At 46.3% G+C, this 27,757-nt stretch overlaps 3 protein-coding genes and 1 long non-coding RNA gene across 4 annotated transcripts; 1 reads left to right on the top strand and 3 right to left on the bottom strand.

The window, feature by feature from the left end:
* The first annotated feature begins 3,803 nt into the window (after positions 1 to 3,803).
* LOC120659499 lies at positions 3,804 to 5,724 on the top strand. Its single transcript, XM_039937670.1, has 2 exons — positions 3,804 to 4,589; positions 5,716 to 5,724. Exons 1-2 carry the CDS (start codon positions 3,804 to 3,806, stop codon positions 5,722 to 5,724), a joined length of 795 nt encoding a protein of 264 aa, XP_039793604.1.
* Positions 5,725 to 7,949: 2,225 nt separating this feature from the next.
* Positions 7,950 to 9,212, bottom strand: LOC120660894. Its single transcript, XM_039939560.1, has 2 exons — positions 8,615 to 9,212; positions 7,950 to 8,266 (listed from the first exon to the last, which is right to left on the bottom strand). Exons 1-2 carry the CDS (start codon positions 9,195 to 9,197, stop codon positions 8,220 to 8,222), a joined length of 630 nt encoding a protein of 209 aa, XP_039795494.1. The 5' UTR covers positions 9,198 to 9,212; the 3' UTR covers positions 7,950 to 8,219.
* A 114-nt stretch (positions 9,213 to 9,326) lies between these two features.
* On the bottom strand, positions 9,327 to 14,119 carry LOC120659493 (the record flags this gene model as incomplete). Its single annotated transcript, XM_039937663.1, has 2 exons — positions 9,327 to 9,766; positions 13,882 to 14,119. Coding segments are annotated over 2 exons (678 nt in total), but the record flags the coding sequence as incomplete, so codon positions are not given.
* A 209-nt stretch (positions 14,120 to 14,328) lies between these two features.
* LOC120695831 lies at positions 14,329 to 15,709 on the bottom strand. Its single transcript, XR_005683913.1, has 3 exons — positions 15,406 to 15,709; positions 14,898 to 15,322; positions 14,329 to 14,820 (listed from the first exon to the last, which is right to left on the bottom strand). It is a non-coding gene; the product is annotated as an uncharacterized LOC120695831 (long non-coding RNA).
* Positions 15,710 to 27,757: the final 12,048 nt, after the last annotated feature.

Raw genomic sequence — 27,757 nt, 5'->3', positions numbered from 1 at the left:
CGAGGTCACCAGCTGCTCAAGGGTACCCCAGTGTGGATCCACCATCACCGGCCGCAGCCCAGGACCCCAGCGTTAGTCCATCGCCGTCACCGGCCGCTTCCGGGGACCCCCAGTGTTAGTCCGCCTCCGCCACCTCCTCCCCCCGCAATGAAGAAGCAATCTGCTTGGGTGCCGCCACCGCCACCTCCAAGGCCAAAGAAGACCCAAGAACAAAAAAAGAAAGAGAAGCCCCCGCCAGAGAAGTCAGGTCCCGAAATGACTGATGAGAAATTGACTGCTTGGGTGCAAGAAGACGCGCGCAAGCAGTTGAAACCAAAGAAGCCTCCGCCAAAGGAACCAGTGGATCCAGCAGCGAAGAAATTCTTTCTATCCATGATGTGCCAACCAAAGCCGAAAGAATTGATGTCGGACTACGACCGCTCGATTACAAAATCATGGGAGAAGAAGAGTAATCGGAGGTACAACCAAGTCCCCTAGCTCAGCGAACAACCCAAACAAAGGGTACCCGATCTCAAGGTCCTTTCAAATGAGGATGAAGCACTTAAAGAGTTTGTGGCTGAAACCGGGCTCGCAAAAGCTCGGCTGGAAGGGAAAGAAAAAGTCCCAGTTCATGAAGGAGCAGCAGAAAACCATTTGTACTGGGACAACCTCTTATGTGGCTAGAGTTAATTGACAGGCTATCAACGAGAATGCGTGAGTTGCATAACTGGTACATGAAATATTCTTCAGAGGGAAATATTATGTTTGATGCTCGCATTAAAGATAGCCATTTTCATCGGGAGATGGACGATGTATGGATTGAACTTGTAAATCTGTGGGATCTATACCATCAAGGTTCTCTAGACAAGTCCCTCCTCAGTACATTCTGCATGTAAGTGTTTCCTCTCTCATTTCTATACTCTCTAGCTATACTAAGTCTGTGGTTTCTCATCCCGTCCTCGTATTTCTAATCGTATAGGATGAAGGTGCAAGAATGCCGAAAAAAAGGGATCTACAACATCGGCTTCATTGATCCACATGTCGTACATGAAGAGTTGGTACGCAAACGGCCAAATCGCACCACGAATATTATATTCACAGCCATGGATAGGCAGCATGCTTGTACATTCATTCTATTGCCGTACAACTTCAAGTGAGTACTTTAACTTTTTACATCACTTCAGTACTTCAATTTATCGTACAAATTTAAGTGAGTCCTTTAATTAACTTCTTTTCATCACTTCAATTTCAACAGCTTCCACTGGATCTTGCTCTTTATCGAGATCGATCGGTCCCGAGTTGTGGTGTTCGACTCCTTGCGGAAACCAAAAGAAGAATATCAATCTCTTATAGACATCCTTCAAAGCGCATGGGCTCGGTTTATCCGTAATCACATAGGAGTCGCGACACCGCCTTTTGATCTTTATATCAAAACTGACTTTCCGGTACGGATACATATCGCGCATCTACTGTGATTTCATTAAACGTCATGAATATTTCATAACCCACATCTATATATAGTGTTTCAGACAGAATCAAGGAACCAACCTATGTGGTTACTATGTATGTGAGCACATACAATCTTTTTGCTCCTCCACCAAGAGGATGACACAACAACAATTCGATGTACGTGTTTCATTAATATATAACAATTTCTTTCATTTAATTCCATGCAGGTACTAATAGAAAATTTTGGTGTTTGCACTTGACAGATTTGGTGTATGAAGGAGGATCTCATAGAACCGGAAAGAATCAGGGCAATTCAAGAATCACTATGTGGATTCCTGCTAGATGAGATCATAAATCGAAAAAGAGAATTTTATTCGGATCAAAGGATAAGCATGGGTCGACTTGATAGAAACAACCGCGGGGGCGACAACAACGACGACGATGACGACGACGATGACTAGTATTATTCTCCTTTTTGGATACTTGTCGGAAAAAACTAATCATCATGGATACTTGTAAATATTTTTGTACTCCAAATTATTATTATAAGTACTTGTAATTAATGAAGTGTATATCAATATAATATGTATATATAATTGCTTTTGTTTTGCGCGAACAATATATATGAATGCTAGATACGAATGCAAATACGCAAATGGCTACGAAATACGAATACTAATTAACTAAAACTAAAATGATAAGAGGAGAAATATAATTAAAAGAAAACAAACCAAAAAAAACACTTAGTACCGGTTGGTAAAAACAACCAATACTAACCTGTCGCGCCAGGAGCTGCGACGTGGCAGACAGCTTAGTACCGGTTGGTAACTGCGCTTTTTGTACCGGTCAGCCCTACCGGTACTAAACGGTTTAGTACCGATGGGGCGGTACCGGTCAAGAAACCGGTAGAAACCGGGGGGTTCCCGACCGGTACTAAAGGGCACTTTTCTAGTAGTGATAGAAATGGATTTCCACGTAAAACTTAATTTGCAAACCTATTTCCAGAGACAAACTAAACCTATGTGGAAACACGTACTTTATCACCTACCTATAAAAATGATTTTTGTCCCAGTATGAAGCAGAACAACCAATGCACTGTCACTACGTGAAAAATGAAATTAGGTAACGTGTTATTGGTACCAGGCCTATGAGGCCCGTTACAAAATCTCTAGGTTGTAACGGGCATTGTCTATGACCGTTACTAATAAGACCACTTTGATCTCCGTTACAAATAACCAATTATTCGTAACAGGAGTTGAACAAAGCTCATTACTAATGTCATTGGAAGGGGCCACGTTAAATACCTGTTACCTGTCTACTGAGTTCAGACTCGAAACTTTACTTCATTTTGGGTTTTCATTGTTCTCGTGTCCGCATCCCTCTCTCGCTCACTGCCGCCGCCCCCTCTCTCTCTCGTCTCCCCTTTCGCTCTCCGCTGCCGCCCTCCGCCTCCGCCGGGGGTGTCTGTTTATAGCGCGCGCGTCTGGACGCGCTGCTATCGCAGAAGCCGGAACCCCATTGCGTGATTAAGCCTCCACTGTTAATAGCACGTGTAATCTAGATAAAAAAGTCTTGTTTCTCCTTTAAAAGCAAGAATTGTTCTGGAACAAATAACAATATTCTAGAAAATTATCCAAATAGAAACAAAAATGTTCCACCAAATATAGTTTGTTTTGAGAAAAAACAAAGCATTCAAAGAACAAAACAAAATGTTCAAAAGAATTGTTCTGAAACAAATAAAAATGTTTTAGAAAAAATATTATCCAAATATAGTCAAATGTGATCTAGTTTGAAAGATCTCATTGTAAATAACACAATGATGCAATCAGAAATTGATTTGGTTAACTAATTTGTGAACTACAATTTTTCTTATTTGAATGTGTTCGCACGAAAACCGAGTCGATTGTCTTCTTCGGATGGGAGTGGGACTGTGGGAGAGAACGGACCGTGCATGTAACAGTCTAGCATCGTGCGGGCGCGTGGCAAAATTCTTCTGCGACACCACAGCGCCCAGACGCGCGCGCGATGAATAGAATCGCCGGCCTCCGCCTCCCAGCGCTCGCAAGATCCCCTCCACGTTGCCTCCCTCAAGCTCCTCCACGCCACCGCCGCCTGCGTCCAGTCCAGGCCTGCGCCAGTCACGCCCCCTCCCTCTAGCGTCCACTCAGATCCTCTTCCCTGCCAGACTAGAGCCGCCGGACAGACGAACCCAACCCCCAGGGGCCTGAAGGGCCACTGACCATGTTCGTGTGCAGGCTCTGAACCTGAAACCCGCCTTAACTTGGTGTAACCAGACCGGGCCGAAACTGAACCACTCTTGGGCCTTGGCTCTCCTCTGTCCCGCGGCATCGCTCCGCCGCCCACCAGCACACGCCATGGCGCCGCCGCCGGAGCTGATGCCCGAGCTCGTCGAGGAGATCCTCCTCCGAGTCCCGCCGGACGTCCCCGCGTGCCTCGCGCGCGCCGCCCTCGTCAGCAAGCCCTGGCGCTGCCTCCTCTCCGACCCTGCCTTCCGCCGCCGGTACCGCGCCTTCCACCGAGCGCCGCCTCTGCTCGGCTTCATCCACGGGTACTTCGCCGCCAGCGCCCGCAAAGTGCCCCTCTTCGTTCCTGCGGTAACGCCCTCCCCATTCCCCCAGCGGGCGTTGCGTGCTGATTTCGCCGGCTGGTGCGTCCTCGACTGCCGCCATGGTCGCGTCCTCTTTGGCATCCCCGGCGAGGGCTTGAACCTTGTCGTCTGGGACCCCACTACCGGCAAACGGCAGGGGCTTCCGGAGCCACCGGTCCGTCGTCAGGCCTACAATGCGGCGGTGCTCTGTGCCGTCCGCGGCTGCGACCATCTCGACAGCCACAGTGGCCCATTCTTCGTGGTCTTGGTGGGCGATGGCAACGGGGCGACGGGGTCACACTTGTACTCATCGGAGGCTGGTGCTTGGAATGCATCTGCTGATCTGGGTTCCATTTCTTTTGCCAAGAGGAAGCCTAGCGCGCTTGTCGGAGATGATCTCTACTTCGTGCTTGCCCCGGGCGACATAATTCTCAAGTACAACTTGGGCAAGAATTGTTTATCCATCATCCACCCTCCGGAGGCACCCGGCAAACATGGGGACATATTACTCGTGCCAATGGAGGATGGCTCACTGGGGCTTGCCCGTTTGAAAGTGATCGGGTGTTCTAGCCTAAGAGGGGGAGGGGGTGAATTAGGCACTAATAAAAACTTAGATCTATGGCTCCAACTAGTTTGCACAAAACTTAAACTAAAACAGGCTATCTAGATGTGCAACTAGGTTGTTCTAGTGTGAAAACCCCTATCCCAAAAGAGTTTAGCAACCTATAGAAACTATTCTATGAAAGTAAAGGCACACAAATTGCTAGTATGTAATGCGGAAGCTTAAAGAGCGGGATAGGAGATAGCAAACTCTTGACGCGGGTGTTTATCCCGTGGTTCGGTTAGCCACAAAGGCACACCTACATCCACGTTGTTGTAGCACTCACTAAGAGTATTGCTACTCGGCCACCAAGTCTCTTCCGTGAACACAATCACGGTCACCTTGTCCCCGGGTTCCACTAAGGAGCTTCTTCACAAAGGATGGAGGTCTCCACGTCCCCCGCACAAAGATGTCGTCGCCGCTCCACACCAAGTCGGAGGGTCGATGACGTTGCCGGCGAGCTTCAAAGCTCCAAGGAGGCCGGCGCACCAAGCTCTTGTTTGGTTCACTAGAGAACCACAGCACAAAGGCTCAAGGCCTTGCAATCTCACTCACTAAGAGTTATCCTTTACACAACACTCTCAAAGTGTGCTAAGGGCTAAAGATATGATCTTGATGCTTTTGTATGGCTTGGAGATGTTCTTGGGTGTGTGTGGGATGTCCAGCAACTCCAGCAATCTTCAAATGGCCGGGGTGAAGCGTATATATAGGCCACCAAGTCTTGTAGCCGTTGCTCCAACGGTCAGCAGAAAATCTGTGTATCACCGGAAGAACCGATGCCTCTGGCGGGGTAGCGTCGGTTCTTCCGGTCACTCATAAACCGAAGTAGCCATTGAACTCCTGACAGCTGACACAGTGACCACCGGTTGAACTGATGCTTTGTACCGATGCATCACCGGTTCATCCGGTGCTTAAGGATCTTTTCCTGGGCGCTGACGTCATTACACCGATGGTATGCACCGATGCCTCACCAGTTCAACCGGTGCTGAAGACTTGGCTCTTGCGCGACTTGCATCGTCTCTGGAACATAGGACGCCCAATGCACTGATGCCCCTTTTTGACCCGTCGGTTCATCCAGTGCTCATAAGCTGACCTGGCTTTAATTCCCTTATGCTATGGCGTCGGTTCTTCCGACAACCATCGGATGCACCGATGCTTCATGCGTCGGTTCTTCCGGTGCTACTGACCGAACCAGCGGAACCCCACAGGGGCGGCCCTTCGGGCCTTACTACGCCTATCTTCTCTTTCTCTTTGTCATCACTTGAACCTAAAAGCCTGAGAATGATCATCTTAACAATCATATTAGTCCAAATGTTGTGTTGTCATTCGATCACCAAAATCACTCGAAATGGCATAAATGGTGCCATGTTCGTTACACCGTTTTCTATGTACAAGGCTTTGCCAGTGGTCGAGGAATGCTGATCCAGTGGTAGTTGTTGCAAGATGGGTCCAATTAAGGGACATTGATATTCTGACACGGGTGCCCTTTTGGTCTAGTGTAGAACTGGCTGGTTCTACCCAAGGCTTCGGTACCATATTTGTGGTCACAGATGTTGGTGTCTTCGCAATGGAGCTCGAGTCAGGCGATGTGAGGAAGGTAGGAAAGCCTAGGAAACACTTGACCATCTTCCCCTTCATGAGCTTCTTCACTCCAGGTATTGTGCTAGCCACTTTACTTAGATGTAACCCTGCACTGTACTTCTGTACATTTGCGTAGTCCTGATTTATATATATATATTGATAGTGGAATGTAAATAATAGTCCCATACTGAAAATATCTTTGAAAATGTTGGCCAATGCTTGCAAACTAAATGTATGACACTGTTGGAAGATCACACTTGTTCTTGTTATGTTTGAATTGTTAAACACTGTTTTTGAAATTGTCAGGATCGATGTGCCAGGAAGTAGTGCACCTTTTTCTTTATTTCACAAACCTGAAGTTGTTGGTCTATCATTTGGATATATCCTATGATAAGCTAATGAGTAATGACATTTTACTTTGTACATCATTTCAGATGGTTTTTTAAATCTATACAACTGGCACTCACCACTATTTCTTCTTAAAAGGCTGAGCTATGAAACAAATTTTGACTTATATGCGCGTTACTTTCAGATTATGCTAGCAGTGTATTGCCATCATCAGCGGAGGCACACCAATCACTATTGAGCAAGCCCAAGTATATTAGCCCCAAGGCGTCAAGCTGAGTCTACTGCTGTTGGCATATGGCAGGGTTGATGCTTCCAAATGTCTAGTCTTCTGTTGGGTATAGTTTGATCTATTAAAGTGTCCATGGCAAGTTGGACCCTCGAAACCTTTGGTTGTTCTTCTTTAGTTGGTTATGATCATGAGTTCATGACTGTCAAGACTATATTTCAAGTTTACTGTCAATCTTGTTTCAGGTCTGCTGAAATCATTACTTTTGTTAGGGTCATATGATGCTTGACAACTCCACCAAAACTGATGATACATTTTGCTTCTTTTTCACTTCTGGAATGAGGACAACAGTTTCAGGATTTTCAGGAATATGTTTGGAACACTAGTCAGTTCAATGATTCAATCGCATACTGTTTTAAGCTGACTGAAGGAGCGATGTTGTTCCGTTTTCTGTTTGTGGATTTCAGAGTGCATCTGCAACTTTGCTTCTTTTCATCTGAAACGGAGCTAACCATTTCAGCTTCTCCAAGCATTAGCTTCTATAAGGGAGCTCCCTATTGCAAGTTGCAATTGACAAAATTGAGCGGATAGCCAAAGTGCTGAATAATTCGGCACCTCCGCTGCCTTTGATCTCACCATCTCCTTTACTTTAACACTTCCAATTTCGCATTCATTCGGATGTGTGCTGGTGATTATCTCATGGCAGCAAGAGAGGTCCCTCGTGACGTTTTCAGAAAGCTCAATCGAATCAACAGATTACCCATAGAATCAGCAGAAAGCAGAAACGGATTACTGAAACCAAACCATAAAGACTAGTATTTTTCAATTCCAAGAGGGTGCTCAGAAAGCTGAAAACCTGAAACTAGTGCTCTTTCGCACAAGCCAAACAGGGACATAAACGCGCAGGCTATTTCTTTCAGAATTGAAAACAACAGTTGCATTGTTGATGCCAAACAGAATTGAACATGCAGCTCAACCAAGCAGAAATAAACAATTAAAATACAGTTCTTAAGTAATAATCATGATGATAAACGAACCAGATTAGCCATGATGACTGATATTTTGGAACCTTGTCCAAAATTGAACAACAGTGATACAGTTTTCAAGCAAAACTTGGCATATTCAGTTTCTACTTTCTAGTGGTTGCACCACACACGGACCGGTAAAAGACTCACGACTGCAATAAACTGAAACATAGTTTTTTATTCATACAAACAGAAATTTTGATTTGAAGAATGTTAGTCGACCAAGATAACTGCTGATACTATTCTTCGCTGAAACTTTCTCACGAGCCTCAGCTCTGCAGATGATAGATTTGCTCAAATGCTTAGTAGGAAATAAAACACCGGACAGCATCAGCACTGCACAGTGATGGATTTGCATTCCATTTGCCTGGTTATGTCCTCAAATGGCTCACAGAAGTTCACTCAGTCTCCATTGGCCGCAGGTGCTGCAAGTATTCCACTAGCACATGCTGAAAATAAACCGAGCATAAAGCTCATCATGTTAAAGATCAGCAATCAAACTTGCAGTACCATGAAGGGCAATGTACTAAACAATAACAAAAAGTCCGAGGTATATTCAAATTAAATTCAATTTCTGGATCACAAATACTGTTTTTTATGCTCCTTGTGTCTCGGAATAAATCCTGACTAAATACAATGTCACTTGTAGCCTGGGCAGTGGGCACTAATAAACTTTCTATTATTATGCATGCCTTCAGCCTTCTTGCTCAAAAGGTGAAGTTAACTATGAGGTGGTAATTAAATACTCGCATATATATCAGAATTAACCAAACACAGAGAAACATGAGAAATCTTACCTGGAATGTAGAAACTAGTGTACAGCCAGCAATAAGAGTAGGGTTTCTCCGTCTTGCACACCTTCCTTGTCAGTATTATCTTGAGCTCAATGGTGTAAAGAGCATCACCTGTTGTCACAACAATGCAGTTGATTGCATCCACAAAGCCACTCAAATACGGTGAGAGGTTGAGAATTGGGAACAGCGTCTCCAGATCGATGACCCTGCGCTTTTCCCATCGGCCGTATCCATCAGGTTCAGGGCCCGTCTCCATCAACCACAGATGGAGGCTGTTGGCCTTCACGAAGGCAAATCCCAGCCTGCCGTTCTCCTCTGGCATGACGACGACGCCGTCGTAGCAAGTCTCCACGTCCAGCGGATCGACCACGGCGAGGTTTTCCCCGACCAGGTCGCACCGCAGGATCTCATTGCCGAAGTCACCGATGAAGTAGAGTTCGTTCCCCATGAGCGCGGCCGGCACATTGTCGATGGTGATGCAGGAGGTGGTGGAGTAGTCCGGCGGGAGCTGGTAAATGTAATCGATCAGAGCGGAGGTCAGCGCGCTCCACGCGCCGTTCTCCGACGAGAAGAGGCAGGCGTGCATTTCCCCTTCGATGCCGGCGCCCACTAAGGCCACGAGCAGTGGCGAATCTAGGCTAAAAATGTAGAGGGGGATCATGTCCACTTTCTTCTTCTTTCTCCTCTTCTCTTTTTCTTCCTCCCCTCTTCCTTTTCATTGTTTCATCCAAATAATAAAAAGGGGGCTTACGGGGGTATCCATGGATATTAGGGAGGTTGGGTGCTTAATCCCTCTAGCCCCCCATGTGGATCCGCTCCTGGCCACGAGGAAGGCACCCCCGTGGCAGGCGAGGTGGTCGCACTCGCAGCGGGCGGTCGCGGCGCAGAGCACCGCGCCATTGCAGACGAGCGAGAAGGTGTCGGGCGCCTCCGGGAGGCGGCGCAGGTCGCCAGTGATAGGGTCCCAAACGGAGAGGCCCCCGGAGCCGAGGTTCTCGAGGAGCACGCGGGCGTGGTGGCAGTCGAGCACATTGCAGCCGCTGTGGTCGGCGGCAGGTGGGCGGAACGACGCGGTGGGGACGAAGACCGCGTCCCCCCAGAAGGCGCCGAGCACGGGAGGCGTCCGGTGGAACGCGCGGTAGCGGGCAGGGAAGGTGCGGTTGTGGCAGAACCGTCCGAAAAAATCCGATTTTACGCTAACCATTCTCGCAAAGGCAATTAGATTTAACTCGCACCTCAACCGGAAGACCACGGCAGTCCCTCGGGTAAAGTCCCGATAAAAACCACTTAACTTCCAGGATCGGCAAAGCAAACGTAGCCCACACGAAGGCGGGACCAGATATTACAACAATTCACAATTTCTTAAATCACAGAGTCTTGATTGAAAATATTACATACCAAGTTCGAAATCATAAAGGTACTTCAAGTTCGAAAACAGTAAACTGGTTCAGAGTTCAAATTGCAGCAGAAATAAAATGAGTTCTAACGACGATACAAAATGTCACGATGAAACCCGTACATGACATCACTCGGCATTGTCATCATTGGCCGGAGTCGGATCCCACTCCACCGACCAACCAGGAGGAAGAGTACGTGGCCAAGTCAAACTAGCAATCATGTCCTCAAAAGTCTCACCTGAAACAAAGTAGAGCCACAAGTAAGGCTGAATATACTAATACTCAGCAAGGCTTACCCGACTATGGGTATACTTAGCCCACTATCTAGACATGCAAGACTTTTGGCTCGAGGGGTTTGTTTTGCCGAAAAGCAACTAAGAGTATGTCCTTATTTTTAGATTTTAGCCTCAGGATTCAAATACAATTAATCATTCTAAGTGAGCAACTATCCAATGGCAAACATGATAGAACAATTATTTTTCATCATCATCCAACAATATTGATCATCATCATGTTTCACTTCTTACTCTATGTGGCAAAAGGGTTAATCAGTCTCAATAACCGCGAGAAACGGACAATTCGAATTGAATTTGTTAACCTGGCCAAGCAGACCTAAACACACGCATGAGAATCGAGTCACCCACGCAACATTTCTCCTTTCTTTCTGGCTCGTGGATCAGGGTCACCATCCTCGACTACAGAGTACGCAGACTCTACACCCGCATGTGCGCGCATGAGAACAAGTTCAAAGAGGTTGAGGGAAAAGTCCACTCCTCGGTCCGATCAGGTACTTGAGCTTACCGATTACCATATTCCTCGGCATGTGGTTAGTACGTTCAAATGCTTAACCACCACTACCACACACTGCGGCCTTAACATTTTTCACTAAATAGACGGGGCACCAACGAATATCATAGCCCCACCCATGGACCTTATGGTTGCAGCATGTAGTAAACATTCAACTCCTATAAGCTCGTGAGTGACAGGAAATCACTCGACTTCTACCGATTCATTAGCATTGCTGTCTATAGACCTACCCATACTAGTGTTCAAACATATGTACCTAAGATCATGCAACTAAGGTTCCAAACAAATCTTTTCAACTTAAATGCACAAGTAGGTAGGAACAATAAATTACATAAATTGCAAATAGATAGGTTATGCTCCGGGGCTTGACTTCCTGAGCGTAGTTAGCCTGGGGCTCTTCCGAACTTTGGTTCGGGTCTTCGGTGGCTTCAGTTAGATTCACTTGGGCTTCACGCAGCTCACTCTCGGACTCGGGCACCAGCTCGTATGTTCCCTCAGCGAGAGTAGTCGAATCTATATGAAATGCACATGCATGAGCTGTTGTGATGATAACAAGTTATTATTTACTTCACTATAAAGTTGTAATCCAACAAAACTCAAGTTGGACAACAAAATACTTTCATTTTTCATCTCATTGGGCAATCGTTTATCGAGTATTAATCATCATGTTTTAGTTCATAAAAGAACTAGGGTGATTTTCCAAAACGCCATTAATTCATTCCTAGTCATGTAACATGTGCGAGCTAGGTATAAAGTGAAAGTGGAGTTAAACATATCCTTTGGTCATGAAATTTTCACACATGGTAAGAAACTTAATTAACGTCCTACTGTATGAACTTCAGCAAGTTTCATGTAGCAGAAAAAGCATGATAATTATTTTACACAGCCACTGCTAGAAACAAGATTAATTTCTATAGAACAAACCAGCTAAGTACTAGTACTGAAAAATTAACTGGGTGCTGGTGATCCTATTATGAGTCTACTTTCAATGTTTCAGATTTAAAGGAGCAGTATACTAGGCATGAAAAAAGTAACAATCTAGAGCTGCATGTAACAAAATTAATTTTTACAGCTAGTTATACTAAGTTCCAGGGACTAAAACTTTACTAGAATGATTATGAACTCAAATTAAAGCTGTAGTAAAAATTTCAGATTTTTCTAGGCAGAGAAACTATTTTTCTTTATTTAGTACATTTATTTCTACCATAAATCATTTGGACCAGTTTCACTTAACTAAAAATTGCCCAACTTTTTCTGACAAATACATGAATGACCATAGAGCATCTGTAAAAGTTTCAGCCAAATAATATTATCATAACAACTTGTATAAATCAAACTATTTATCCTAGGCATAAATCAAGACCTAAATAAAACCTATAGCTAGGAGTGTCAAATGGCCACCAAATTTTCATAAGAGCCTCCTTCTACAGCATTAAACATACTGACCAAAAATGGTATACATGCACTGGATAAAACTTGAGATACAATAAAATCTACCTTTTCTTTGCATTTTAAATAGAGAAAAAACTATTGAGCAAAAGAAAAAGTGTATGTAACAAAAATTGTAGACCTAGTCACAAGGAAATCATAACAATTGAGTTTGCATTTTTACGATTTTGCTACGAATTTATATCAAATTTACAAATTCACAGCTTTGGAAAACAAAAAGGAAAAGGAACTTTTGTGCAGAGGCCCCTGAAATCTAAAAACAAATCACAAATAGGCCCCGAGCCGGAGGTAGGAGAAGGGGCGGGCTTTGCCGGCCGAAATCCGGTGGCTATGGTCCCCGGCGGCTAGGGGGAAGTGGAGGAGGAGCTAGAGGACTTCGAGATCTACCGATTTGTGGGCTCAATCGAGGTTGGGGGAGGACGGGAGATGGCCGGCGGTGGAGCAGAGCTGCGGGTGGCGGCGGCGGCCTGCTCCGGCGGTGGTCCGGCGGGCTAGGGTGGCGGCGGTGGTGCTTGTAAGGACCAATGGGAGGTGGGGGAGCTGTCTGTGGAGTTGGTTGGGGCGGAGGAGGGCCGGAGGGCGAGATCCACGGCGAGGTCGGGCACGGCGGCGCCTCTGGCGCAGGGGAGGGGTTGGGGCTCAGCTCCCTGGGCGAGAGGAGTGGAGAGGGGTGGGCAAGAGTGCTCGTTGCGAAGGAAATAAGGGGGAGGAGGCTCTGTAGGGGGTGGGGCGCGGGGTTGAGTGCGGCGGGCGGCCGTGGTGGCCGGCCAGCTCGCGCGCGGCGTGCCGGGAAGCTCGCGCATGGCCGAGACGTGGCCGAGGCGATGGGACAGGGCCGCTCGGTCGGTGGCCGGTCGGGGCGCTGGTCGGGGTGTCGTCCTTGGCGCGGCTCGCCGGCAGAGATGCCCCTCCGCATGGCGCGGGGGCTCTGCTCCATCGGTAGGAAAAACAGGGGAGGGGGAGAGAGAGGAAGAAAAGAGAGAAGGGAAAAAGAAATTGACCGCGTTTGACTTGCTTTTTTCTCAAAATTTTGAACAGAAACGCAAAAAAGTTTGAATACGAAAGTTGTGCCGAATTTCCAAACCTACAACTTTCCTTTTAGCCCAAAGTTCATTTGAGCTGTCGTTTGCAAAATAAAATCAAACTCGCTTTGAAACAATAAAAGTTTTCAACCGAAAATCAAATCTAACTCAAACTTTTGTGTAACAACTCGAAAAACCCTGAACACAAAACTTGTTCAAAACACAAAACTCTACAACTTTTGTGTTAGCCAAAAGTTTACTTGATCTATGGTTTAGAAATTGTTTTCAAAGCCTCTTTATTTGAATTTCAAATTCGAACATTTAACCTTTGAAACTTCGATTCGAATGACTCGTCATTTTATGTGCAAAATTTCATTTTATCCTCTTGGCCTCAACTAGACTTTGGTTTATCATCTTGATACTGAGTTGCGTACTCAATTTCATATTCATACTTGCATCGGTTTAAAAGTTATTTAAGTTTCTTGATTGTTGTTCAAAAACATATAGAGGTGCAATTATTTCTCATTCTTGATTAATGATGCATGATTTGACGCTAATGACCATGATTTATTAATGCTGACACCTGAAGTGTCACAGGGGTCGGCGAGGGCGCGGCGCCAGGTCTTGCAGACGGCGGAGGCGCGGACGAGGCTCGCGGGGTCGTCGGGTGGGAGCCGGAGGAGGATCTCGCCGACGGTGTCTTCCACAAGCTGCGCTGGGACCGAGTGGCGCGCCTGGGTCCGCGCCTCTGCCGGCGGCGGCGCGCCTTGGTGGGCGGCATCGCGGTGCACGCGAGGTGCTCGACAGCCGAGCTTGTCGAAGAGGCTTGGTGGGAAGAACTAATTTTAGGCTTTATTTAGTTGCTTCTATAAACTTTATGAAATAGAATTTTTTTCACATTTGAAGTACTAAATATAGACTAATTATAGAATTTGTTTGTAAACTACGAGATGAATTTATTAAGACTAATTAATCCATCATTAACACATGATTGCTGTAGCAATTAATGTAGCAATTTAGTATCTAATCATGATCTAATTAGGCTCATTAGATTCTTCTTGCAATTTACAAGCAAACTATGCAATTAGTTTTTTTATTTCGTCTAGATTTAATACTTCATGCATGTAAGATTCTCATTTCATGTGATAATTTTATAATTTTGAATTTGGCAACTAAAAAAGGCCTTAACATCTGAATCTTGGGAAAATGACAAGACAGGAGCATAAGTCAAAATCCTAACAAAAAAAAAACTTAACTTTTTTATCTTCAAAAACAACCGAGCAACTTGAATCTAGTAGAGGCTGCACAGATGAGATGAGAAGAAGGGATTTTGTTTTTGGACGTACTAACTACTAAGGTAATTAAATCGAGGGAAATCAATGGGAAGAGAGAAATCCCTTGCCTGCGTGCTTGACAGGGAGGAGCAGACTTGTGGATGACCAATGGGTGTCACTCTGGTTGGGTTGGACTATCTTGATGATGCCGAGGACCCACCCGAGCCTTTAAGGTGAGAGTCTGCCATGTACGAGTACGACTGGTCGAGGATACCATGCTCAGATCCACGTGAATATATCGAATTAAGAGAGGAATTTGTGTATTTTTTTCTTTTACCACAATATAGGAGCAGCAGGAAGCCAGGGAGGAGACAGAGGAGCGGCAGATCTCCAATCCTAAACAAGAAAGAGTTTATTTTAACCATTAATATCTCAGTAAAATGACAAGAAAGAAGCATAAATAAAAATTCATGACAAAAAAACTTAACTTTTTATTTATCTTAAACACGACCAAGCAACTCGGATCTAGTAGAAACTGCACGGTTCAGATGACAAGCAAGGGAGTCCATAACTTTTCAAATCTTCTAAGATAAATCGAGTGAAATCAACGAGAAGAGAGAAATTGCTTGCTTGCGTGCTGGAACATGTGGGTCCGACAGCCCGATGACCAAGTGGGTGGGCCAGTGGGTGTCACTTGGCTGGATACTTGGATTTGACTAGCTTGACGATGCTGAGGAAGCGCCCGAGCTTCTGAGGTGGAGTCTGCCATGTGGGACCGATCGAGGATGCCATGCTCAGATCCACATGAATAAATTGGATTAGGAGATGGGTTTGTATCTTTTTACCACAATAGGAGCAGTACGGAGCCAGGAGAAGAGATGAAGAAGAGGCGGATCTCCAATCCTAAACAACAAAGAATTGAGTTTAACCATCAAGATCTCGAGAAAATAATAGTAAAGAAGCATAAATCAAAATTCATCACAAAGAAAACTTGCCTTTTTATCTTCAAGCAACCAAGCAATCCAGATCCAGTTTGGGGACTATATGGTCGAGATGAGAAATGATGGCTTCCATAATTTTCTCGGTGTTCTTGGGTTAAGCGATGGGGAAATTGATGGAAAACAAAGGGGGGGAGAGAGAGCGAGAGAGAAATCACTTGCCTGCACGCACGGACAGATTTCTCGAGAAATCTCCACTTATTGAAATCACTTGCCTGCTCACACTGGTTCCTCAACACATCTCCGCTGCAAAACAAAGAAAACACAAGAGAGTTTAGAGGAATTCATCAAGAAGATAATTAAGGAGAAAAAAGAGAGGAGATGAGATGAATCTGAGAGGAAAGAAGAGGAGAGATTCACCCGGTCAGATGCAGAGAATGGTGAGTGAGCGACTAGGAGCAGCGACGATAAGGATATATAAGCAGATCTTTAGCATATTAGGAGCCAAGTTGGAGAAGACCTTTTGCACCTTGCGGGCCAAACCCAAACGCTACTTGAGGCAACCAATTAAACCAAGGTTCAGTTACGCGGGGGGTCCGCAGGGAAGAGAGCGCGGGGGGGGGGGGGGCTGAATCCTAGGGCTCATGGGTCATTTTTCCAGACAATATTTGACGCAACCACTACAAACTAAATACATATCATTATTTTTACTGAAATTTGGATAAAATCTGCCAAGTATAATCATGATTACTAATTGTCTCTGACTAAATTCATCATGATCAAGGAATTGAGAACTTATGTTTGGTTGAACTATTGTTTATTCATGTTCAATATAACTCCAACTTTTCTCTTCCTGTAAAAAGACTAAGCATTGTTCTTCTATTTTACTTTGACTTCCCTAAAATATATAAAGGCCCTTGGTACAATCTACAAACAGAGTTGTTGAAGTTGTGTTTTAGATTCTAGGATGCATGATGGATATTCTAAGGATATATTGCCGGATGAAATGCAGAAACACATGGTTTAGCACAATATTTTCAAAATACAGGGGGTTCAATTATCGCTCTCATGATAAACCTTAAGGAACAAGGGCTTCAAATGAGTATGAAAGTATGAGACCATAACCGGTAGCCTTAATACTACTCACAGTACTTGATGATGTCGTAAACCAAAAATATTACCAATTCCCTGCTTCTGTGTCAAAAAAAATAGCTGTTCACAATTCACAGTTTTACACTACTGGTTAGTCAACTAGTAGCTAGTATTAGAAAGAAACTCACAATCAGGCCATCAACTGAAGCCTTTCAGATTTCATGGCATGCATATGTGCATCTGTATGCAACCTACATACATCATTCCTCTTTCAGTCTTCAGATGAACTTTGAGGAGCTAACTCTGAGACGTGATGGAACGGTCAGGTCTTTCAGAACAAGCAAGCGACCACTAGGTGATGCATTCTAGTGTTGTATGAACAAAGAATGGAGCAACAAAGCTCCCCCAGTCCAAAAATACGAAACTTACTTTGATAGCAATCCCACTGATGTGTAACCTGGCATACAGAAACTTTGATTAATTTCATCAGTTTCAGTTCCAAAAGCATTTCTGAAGGCTGAACCAACCATCCTGGTTCCGGAAGTAAAAACTAAGCTAAAGCAATCATCAATTGGATTTAATTTTCGGTCAAAAGAACCACGATACACATTTAGTTCGGAGTGGACCTATCAACCATCAATATAACACCGACCGTAATAAGAAACTAAGAATAGATTTAATCCTCAAACATTGTCTTCACAAGAATGATCTCAAACAACTAGTCAGGAACGAAGAACACAAGAACTGGTGACGCTGGCTTACACTACTACTACTGCAACAACAGCCATTTTAGAGTCAAGAAAGTTGGGGTAGGCTCTGACCATGGTGGCCGGCCCTAGAAGAAATCAATCTACGAAACAGAATACTAATAAACATTTTAAAGCATCAACCCTCCAAAGTGCCAACAGTGGCAGATTCAGCTTCTTGGATTTGTAAACTGGTCAGGCATCTCAGTATTGATTAACTTGTCTATGCTGGTAATGGCAATGTGTTGCAAGCACAACTTCAAAAGTATCAAGAATAAAAGTTAAGAGTTACTATTTCATACCATAGTATAGGAATAAGTCCATTTACCCCCCCCCCCCCCGGAACTTGTCGAGGAATCCGGATTACCCCCCTTAACTACAAAACCAGAAATGGAAGGTCCCTCAACTCTTAAAACCGGGTAAATAACCCCCCTAGCTGGTTTTGTAGGTGGTTTTTGCTGACATGGCGCTAGCCCCACATGTCAGCTCGCTGACCCCACCTGTCATCCTCTCCACTCTCTCTCTCTCTCTCTCTCTCCCTCCTCCCCTGCCTCCCTCCCCGCAGCGCCGCCGCCCTTTCTCTGTCGTCGCCTCCCTCCCTTCGCCGTGCCTCCCTCCCTCCCTCCGCTACGGTGTGGCAAACAGGCGTCGGTAAAGAGGTCCTTTGCTGTGTGCCATTTATCGGGCACATGGCAAATAGTTTGCCGAGTGCTAAAAAGCACTCGGCAAAGAAGTTTTCAGAAAATCAATTTTAAAAATAGAAAACAAATAAGATTTAATTCGGGGAGGACCCCACCGGCCAGCCACACACCGGTTCCATCTAAATTGCAAGTTGTAACATTTTTCGCACACCACGCAGTACCACTACACCACACAGTCACTTGTGTCTATACTCCATTTTTTTCCCCACATATTATACTAAACTGAGAGTATATTATTTGTTTGAGGCCCTAAACAAATTCAAATTAAAAGTTGTCAACTACAAAGTTTCATAATTTTTCGAGATCTATACCTTTTATTCGCCTTTCTCGAGCACAGGTGAAGGTTGAAACCCCCTAACGCCGGAGAGACCGAGCAAGCCGTCCTCGGTGAGCATGAGCACAATGCCCTTGTCGTACGAGTCAGGCGCATCAATCACAGATAGGCGATGCTTGGCAAAGTTGTAGCTGAGAATTTTACCACGCAGCCCGAGTGCCATGTACATTTCATCCCCGACAAGGGTACCCCGACTTGGGGTCACATAGTTAGCGCCGATGGGAACAGAAACCGTGGTGCCCCATGAACCAGCTGCTTGCAGCGACGAGTAGACGCACGCGTGCACGACGCCGACCATGTTGTCGGTGCCCACACAGAGCACGTGGTAGGGGCGGCCGCGGCCGTGGCAGCCGCGGTGGTCGCAGCAGCCCGCGGCCGCGGCGCCGAACCAGACGATGCCGGGCTCGGGCACCGCTTCCCGGCGATCGGTGACGGGTCCCAGACGACGAAGCGGTGGGCCCCGGGCTTCCTGAGGAGGAGGCGCCCGTGGCGGCAGTCGAGGTGGCAGTAGCTGCGGCAGCCGAACGCCGCCCGGCGGAAGGGGGAGGCGTCCGTGGTGGGGACGAAGCGGGGGTGGGGTCGAGGAAGTAGGACCCCGCGAAGAAGCCGAGCAGCGGAGGGGAGCGGTGGAAGCGGGCGTAGCGGCGGTGGAAGGCGGCGGAGCAGAGGATGCGGCGCCAGGGCTTGCAGACGAGGGAGGCGCGGGCTCGTCCGGCGGGAGGCGGAGGAGGATTTCGGTGACGGCGTCCTCGACCAGCTCCGGCGGCGCCGCCATGTCGCGCTCGGGGTCGGCGAGAGTTTTGGTTGGGTTCTGGGAACCGTTCGGTGGGGAAGACGAGATCACCCCCGAGAGCGAGGAGGCTGCTCCGCGCCTGCCAAACTCCAAACTGTGGAAGTGGAACCATTCGGCCTGTCGAGTTGGGCATCCATGGGCCTACGTAGAGTTAGTTCGAACTGGCCCATGGAGATCTGGGCTGGGCCAGAAATCAGTATTGACGACGACGATGCGATGCTGCTTGATGTGATTGTGATGTGCCGCAGCCCGCCGAGAGGAGATGGAGCTGGAGGCGGCGGCGGACTGCCGGCTGGAGAAGCGGCGGAGTATCGGAGACTTGCATGCTATTTGCGATCACTGAACTTGGCCAACATTTGATGATTGGTGTGATTGCTTCGCTCGCGTCCAAGTTCAAGGTACAGCGGTGTCGCGTGGATCACTAGCATGTGCCCGGGGTGACGTCTGGGAAACTGACCGGCGGCGTGTGCCCGGCGCCCGATTGTGCGACCGACGATGACATTGGCGATCAAACCGGCGATGTACATCAAATACATCGCTCCAGATCCACCCCTGCATATATTTCCTTGAGTATTTTTCCAGGTGACCGATGGCCCTAGCAATCGAATGGACTGTGTGACACCTTCACTGCTAGTCACACATTCGACTTCTAATAGTCTCCATCAGGCAGCCATCTACGCTCGCAGGTGGCTGGCCGTCACCGCCATCCGTGCCGCACGAGTGTGCCGCGAGCCGCACCGCGCGCTGCCTCGCCGTGAGCTCCCCAAATTCTCCAAAGCAATAACAGAGGGAGAACAAAGGCGGTGGAGGACAGGATGCGGCGCCAGGGCTTGCAGACAATGTGCGCGGGTTCGTCCGGCAGGAGGCGAAGGAGGACTTCGGCGACAACGTCCTCAACCAGCTCTGGTGGTGGGCGTTGCGGCGCCGCCATATTGTACTCAAGTCGGTGAGGATTTGGATGGAGGACTAGGATGGGGGAGGATGGAAGAGCGAGAGGAAAGTGGAGAGCGAAAATGGGCCACCGGCCTAGAGGCGGCGACCGGCTGGCGGCTGTTGCTGCTCAACGCTGGGCTGGTGGCCCTTAGTATCGCAGCTCGACCGTCGCCACAGGCCCAGGACTTTGGGCCTCACGGGCAGCCTATACGACTGGAGGTGAAAAGATGAGGAGGACTGGAGGACTTCCGATCCGGGGCACTGTTGGGAATCACGCGTGTGACCCCAGCAAACTTGTCACACTAAGATTTTCCAGCTCCAGATTTTATATTTTGGGCGTAAACTGGTCCAACAAACCAGTCCACATGTGTAATCCAGTCAAATTTTTGTCGGAACAATTTTGTTTTGTTCAGGAACAATTTTGTTTTGTTCCAACTATAAATTTTTTCCCAAATAAAAAATAATTATTGGGCCTTATGTGATAGTTTAACTATCAGTCACACATGTGACTCCTAACATTTGGATCCGATCCGACCCAAGAAGCAGAAATAATGCAGACGAGGGCGAGGCTTGGGATGTTTTTTCCCTTTTGGAGACATGCTGGAGTATGTTTGTCTTTCTCCAAAAACTAGTGGAGATGCACGTGCCCGGCACGTGTTTAAAGAATAATTATATTTAAAAATATTACATGTTTGCATGCAATAGAGGCATGACCATAATTATATTTAAAAATAGGATGTGTTTAAAGAATAATTATATTTACAAATTATTGGGTTGCATCAAGACTACTAAAAATTCGAGTTCTGTGTTGAGACTGGATTATGATTTGAGGATCATAAAGACAGGATCAAGGCAGAAAGAACATTATCTTGAGTACGTCAATGCCTTCAATCCTACTGTTGCTGCACTCGCCTCGTCCAGCGGCTCGTATGGCCTGATTACGTAGGACGAGGGCTCAAACAAAACTAACGAGGGATTGGGCAACCTGGTTGATTGCGTCTAGCCGGCCGCGCAATACTGGAGTAACGTCGTCGAGAGGGAAGAGGGATGGGCAGACCTAGGCACCTAGCACACGAAGGAAGCCGACAGCATGAGACTAGCAGAACAACATCGTCGAGAGGGAAGAGCGACGCGCAGACTTAACACCGTTCCCAATCAAGACTTCAGAGGAGGGAGCAAGGCGGTCGATGGCACCATGACGGAAGCCGGCCATGCAAAAATGACGGTGAGGAGGCCAGGGCAAAGCGCTAGCACCGAAGGAAAGAACATGGACAAACTTTTGGAAGTCTAATCAACGCATGGCACAAGAAAACTAATGTAGGCCAACATCTTGGAAAGTTGATCAACGCATGGCACAAGAAAAATAATGATAAAAAATAATGGAATCAATTTGTTGTCTAGAAACAATAGATTTATTTATCAATAATTAAAAAGATTTCACAAACAAATGTCACGTATCTGAATGTACATAGCCCCTGTTGTAGTCCATGTTATTAGGATTTCACCGATCATCTCCATTGAAAGAATAAGAAATATATGTTCCATACATGCGTGGAGGATTTACAAGTTGATTCTATACTTTATCAGAGCAATCAAGTCCAATTAGCAACCATAGGAAAGCAAGGTATTTTTCCCTAGGCTACTAATCTTTTCTTGAGCTATATTGTTTTGCAAGAGACCATTTTAGGTGATTTGATTCCAAAGGGGGAGAATTATGGATCAAAGCAAGGTATTTTTCCAAGGAGGAGAGGTATATTCCAAAGGGGGAGAAATGCAAGTGAATCAAGTCAACTCATATGGGAGAAGTAGCAAGATAGGGGGAGGATCAAAGGGGGAATCATGACTTTAGGGGGAGGCCAAACCGTCAATAGATGGTGGTAAGCATCTAAGCAAGTGTAAGTGGTTCAATTTATAAATTCTTACAAATTTTATGCTTGCTTTGATTGTGTTGTCGTCAATCACCAAAAAGGGGGAGATTGTAACGAACATGGCACCATTTATGCCATTTCGAGTGATTTTGGTGATCGTATGACAACGCAATCAATGTGACTAATTGTTTTGTTGAGTGAACATTTTTAGATCCCAGGGATGAAATAAAAAGGTCATACAAAGCAAAACACGAAGAAAGAACTCAAAGAAATGCTGAATTGGACGAGTTCTGCAGAAATCTGTAGCACCGATTTAACCGATGCTTTAGGCATCGGTGCATCCGATAGTTGTCGGAAGAACTGACAGCTAAGCATCGGTGCATTGCGCCACGTGTTCTGGAGATCAAGGAAGATCCATGAAGAAAGAAGTGTTGCATCGGTTGAACCGACGGTGTCAATATAGGCATCGGTGCAATCGATGTACCATTGTCCAAAGACAATGTCAAGCGTGCAGCAGCCAAGCCTTCAGCACCGGAAGAACCGATGGCCACCGGAGCAATGCGTCAGTGTAATGATGTCAGCAGAGAATGATCAAGTGCAACGACTATATGTGTCACCGGTTTAACCGACGCCCTAGCAGCGGTTCAACCGATGGTTCCTGGAAGTTGCTGCAGAAGCGTCAGAGAAGCCAACGGCTAGTATCAGCTTGTGAGTGACCGGAAGAACCGATGCCCTATGCACCGGATGTTCCGATGCCCATGCAGAAAAACTGCTAACGGCTACAAACGGCTAGTTCAACTTGGAGGCCTATATATATGAGTTCCCCCAGCCATTTGAAGTTTGCTGGAGTCCCAAGACATCACACACATATCCAAGAACACCTCCAAGCCATCCAAGAGCATAGAAATCAAATTCTTAGTTCTTAGCACAAGCTTTATAAGTGTTAGTGCTAGGTTAGCTCCTAAGTGAGTGAGCAAGTAAGGTTGAGATCCTTATGGCTGGTTCTAGAGTGAACCAAACTTGTACTTCGGTGCGCCGGCCTTCTTGGAGTCTTGGTGGCTCGCCGGCACGTCTTCGACCCTCCAGCTTGGTGTGGAGCGGCGTCGACAACATTGTGCGGGGGACGGAGACCCCTCCTTCGTGGGCAATCTCCCTTAGTGAAGATCGGGATCAAGGTGACCGTGATTGTGTTCACGGAAGAGACTTATTGCCGGGAAGTAATACTTTTTGTGAGTGCTTCAACAACGTGAATGTAGAGATGCCTTTGTGGCAATCTGAACCACGGGATAAATCCTCGTGTCAAGAGTTTGCTTCCTCTCATCCCTCCTACTTAAACTTCCGCATTTCATATTGCAATCTTGGTGCTTTTACTTTCATAGAGTAGTATCTTGATAGGATTGACTATAGGTTGCTAAATTCTTGTGGGATGAGGGTCTCACACTAGAAGAACCGTAGTTGTACATCTAGATAGTTTGATTTAGTTTAAGCTTTGTGCAAACTAGTTGGAGCCATAGATTAAGGTTTTTAGAGTGCCTAATTCAACCCCTCCCCCTCTTAGGCTAGAGCATCCGATCGCTTTCAAACTGAAAATTTGTGCTTGCCTAGGCTCGCATGCAGGCAAACTGGTTCATCGGAATAATATTGTGAGAATAAATAACAGGCTCAATGTTACATAGCAGAGCTTTGATACAATGTGAGCAGCTTGAACTGATCCCAAATGCTGAACCTAGTAGAACTAAGGTGTGAGAAATGTAGCTTTACTTGTGATGCATATATTCGTTCACCAACAATCTTTACAGAGAAAAAAAAATACGCGCCTGTCTCAAAAAGGGAAAAAATAAAATCCCTGCCGATGAATGGAAGTTTGGACGACCATGTTCAGCCACGTTGTGTGACCGGTCTCTCCCTCTCTCTAGGCCTTCGTGGGCCTCTTCGGAATTAGTTCACCGAAGTCCTTGTACATGCAGCGTCTTATATCCTAGCTATATGCGCAGGAAGCCGACCTCTTCCTAGCAGCTCGTTCATGGACTCAAGCGACAAAACAAACACGGTAGACGATGGATGGATTCTGTAACGACCCGGGTTGGGAAATGGCTAACATTCATTCTACACGTTGGGTGGACAACACTAGCTAGTTAACTCTCTTATATGGTTCTGGGAGTCAGTCCGAGATGACCGAATTTCACCGAAATTCGCCCATCTCGGTGAGGACCGAATGAAACTGAATCGTCCAAAACATTTGATCGAAGTTGAATTTTATGCCATGACTATGGTCCATACAAGTCTGTGTACTCTTGTAGGTATTAAAACATGAATAAACTCTAATTATAGATCTATTTTGTGCCTCTTTCACTTTATGATAGTATATTATCAAATGCTGAAACATCATGATTTCGCCATCTTTCTTCTTAGCTCACCATGTCTCCCCAATTTTCCTCACAATCTACTACAAGAGTGATCATGCCCGAAATTCCATCAAGTTGTATCCAAATTTCATTCAAAAATAAATTCGTTGACCGATCAAACAACTGAATCCTGGAGTGACTTTTCCGATTTTTTTCAAAATTCACCCATTTCAGTAGCAACCAAAATTTTTACAGTTTTCAATCCAAAAACCCTGCTGTCTTATGCTTTTATTCTCGTTTCGTGTATTGCAACCGAGTTAACAGCTCCCTAAGACCAGGCTTTTAGCTGGTCTAGCTAAGTCCTGGAGCACTAATTGCTCCGCGGCGCTATAGCACCCACCACTGAGCAACAGTAAATGCGTATTTGGCCCAGCTCACAAGACCGGCCCAACTTGATACACTGTGGGATGTCCTAGATTCGACTGCCACTGCTCATGTCACGGTAGTTTTTTTAGAAGTTGGCGTCACGGTAGATTGGCGAGTTTGTAGCAGACGTGGATTCTAATAGGACAGCTACTGGGCTGCTCATTCCATGCCAGGCTTGTGCGTGCCGGCCCAGAAGCACATAACGGGCATGGCAGCAGTGCCAGCTCGCTCGCCTGCCGGTGGCCTTGGGAATCAGCCGGGTGACCGGTCAGGATAGCAACGGTTCGGGAGTGTCTGGGGCTCTGGGCACTCAAAATCAAAAATCGAACTTAAAACTCAAATTCTTTTCGAACTCAAATTCGGATGAGAATCCATCCCAAAACTAAAATCATACCTGAAACCCAACGGATAATTCGAAACCCGAGCTTGATTCGCGGAATAGCGAGGCCGGCGGCCGGCGAGGTCACAATCTAGGCGTCTGGCGAGGCCTCCACTGTGCGCCCATGTCGTGCCTATGCGCGTGGAACTGGTGTGGGGCGGCGCCTGCTGATGTGGGGTGTGGATGAGAGGGTGTGGGGTGGTTACGAACTTACGATAAGATTTCAAGGTTATATAGCTGGGGTTGCTAGATGGGCTTCTGTTGGGCTGGGCTGAATGTTTTAGGGCCGGTTAGAGCTTCGCGGGTTTCGGCTGGGCTGAATGTTTCGCGCACTGGCCCATGGGCTCTTCCGGGCGGGCACAGGTGCTGTGCAACTTGACAGGCGAAGCCCACGACGAGATCGACGGGGAAAGCAAAAAAATGCAACAACCGTTACGACGAGAATTCATGCATGGGCCGAAAAGGCCAGGTCGTACGGAAAGAAAACCGGAGGAGCATTTCGTACTAGCAGGTCTGGGACATAGCTTGTGCAATTTTTTTTCCGTAGATGTGCAAGATTGGAGTATATTTTTGCACTTGCTGTCGTGCGTGTGTTGATTTTGTCGAGGGAACTGCATTCACTCTGTTCTGTTCTGCTGGCTGCTTCTCCAGCTAGTTAACAGTATTTTTCTCTCACTCCAAACCACCATCAGCCTCCCGCCAGCAGCCAGCCAACAGTAACTTTTCTCTCACAATAAACCAGCACCAGCCACTAACCGCAGCCAGCAGAGTGATTGCCGACCGATCTAGCTGGAGTCGGATACGGATGCAGCTAAATTAAAGAATTTTACGATGCGAAAGTAACCGCGTGAGCCATACATTGCTACGTTGTCTTTAGTTCTCCCTCGGTTTCCGTCTTTAGTTCTCCCTCCGTTTTTCAAATTATAGATCGTTTGATTTTTTTTAACCTAAAATTTGATCACTTGTTTTTTCAAAAAAATTGTGCATAGCTAAATTTAAGTCATTTTAAGAAAGCAAGCCACAATAAAAATAATAATATTTTGCACAAATTTTTGAATAAGACGAGTGGTCAAATTAAATTTAAGGTAAAAAATCGAATGACCTAAAATTTGAAACAGTGGGAGTAGCCAGTGAACCCACCATGTTGACGACGACCGGCCCAAAAGTACTTGAGATCCGATGGCGCGATCACATGATGAGTGGCAAGCCAAGCCGAGCCGACCTAGTCACAAACCAAGCGAGCTAACGAGTCACCAGCTTTTTATCCAAATTCCAACCATAAGCATAGACTACACAACCACAAACCACACAACTTCCCTTCAGTCCATCAGACATCAGTTAATTGCTGCTACCTGCCTAGTCGCTAGATACTGTGTGATCGATCACCATCAGTTGGTGTGCAGCACGCGACAACCGCAATATTAGAGCAAATAAAACATATATAATATTTACGGCAAATGCTAGGCATCTTGTATCGCATCCTCCCTTATGGCAAATTTACAGGGCGTGACTAGAGCATTGACAGATGGTGGGCACAGTGTTGGGGTGGTGACTGTAGTCCTAGTGTGGGCCCGCGGCGTTAGGCGGTGCCGCGGCGACGATGCGGACCTAGCATCGCGGAGGAGTGCGGTCTGCGGGCGGCACAATCAGCGGCAGGGAGACGAGCGTCAGTGCAGGCGGGCGAAGCCAGCCTAAAATGGGAATAGGTCTTTCCTATTGCACGATGTGGTCTTTGCCTATGAAAAATAGTAACAAACGGTGACTTACACTAATTTTTAATAAATTTATCGGGGTCCGCTGACCCCAATAGCTGCATGTAGCTCCGCCATTGGCGGCTAGGCAGAGGAGTGCAAGCGGCCAAGTAGGCGGGCAGAGGAGCATAGGCAGGCGTAGGGTTTTTATTCGAACAGCTTTCATCGCCGGCTCAACTAAGGACTCGACCATTTTCAACCGTCAGCCTGGGGCTCTGTCCGAGTCGATCCTCCACTACACCTACCTACTTTAGACAGTTCTTGTTTTTGAAGAACTGGCAGTGAAAATATATAGCGGTGCTGAAAATAGTTTACGTAGAAGATGTACTCCCTCATTCTTGGAACAGTGTATCTTTGATAATCTTCTCATCGGAAGATTTTTGTTTAAGCTGATGCAGGTTGCTGGAAAGAGGAAATACACGCCAAGCCAATACTGAACAAGCGAAGACGTTCGTGATTAGAAAAGCAAATCAGCTTCATAGGTTCCTTGAAGCTTCCGTCACATTGTATCTTAATTTCCAAGTAAGAACAAGCCTCTGACTCTCAGGAGGATGTAAGCAATTTCCTAGACTCGTACTAGTAATGGTGACTGATTATGACTGGCTTCAGATCCAAGAAAAATAGTGCATAATAATTGAGAGACCCATGAAGTTGATAATGCTGAATTGAAGACGATAAGGACATAGACAAAGACACCAAGATGATTGGAGACGACCTCACTGCTTGTAAGTCGTCGCTTGAAGAGAGTACAGCGCAGGTCTGTCGGATGAGAGAAACCATGCATTTACCATTCCTCTGCCTTAAACTTTCCGGCTCCTTTCGGGTGGCCCTCAATCCAGATAGATAATTTTTATCATGTATCCAGATATAGTGTTTATCTAGGTGTATAAC

The sequence above is a fragment of the Panicum virgatum genome, chromosome 2K (genome assembly GCF_016808335.1).
Source record: "Panicum virgatum strain AP13 chromosome 2K, P.virgatum_v5, whole genome shotgun sequence".
Taxonomy (NCBI): domain Eukaryota; kingdom Viridiplantae; phylum Streptophyta; class Magnoliopsida; order Poales; family Poaceae; genus Panicum; species Panicum virgatum.
This window is presented reverse-complemented; position numbering and strand designations above follow the sequence as displayed.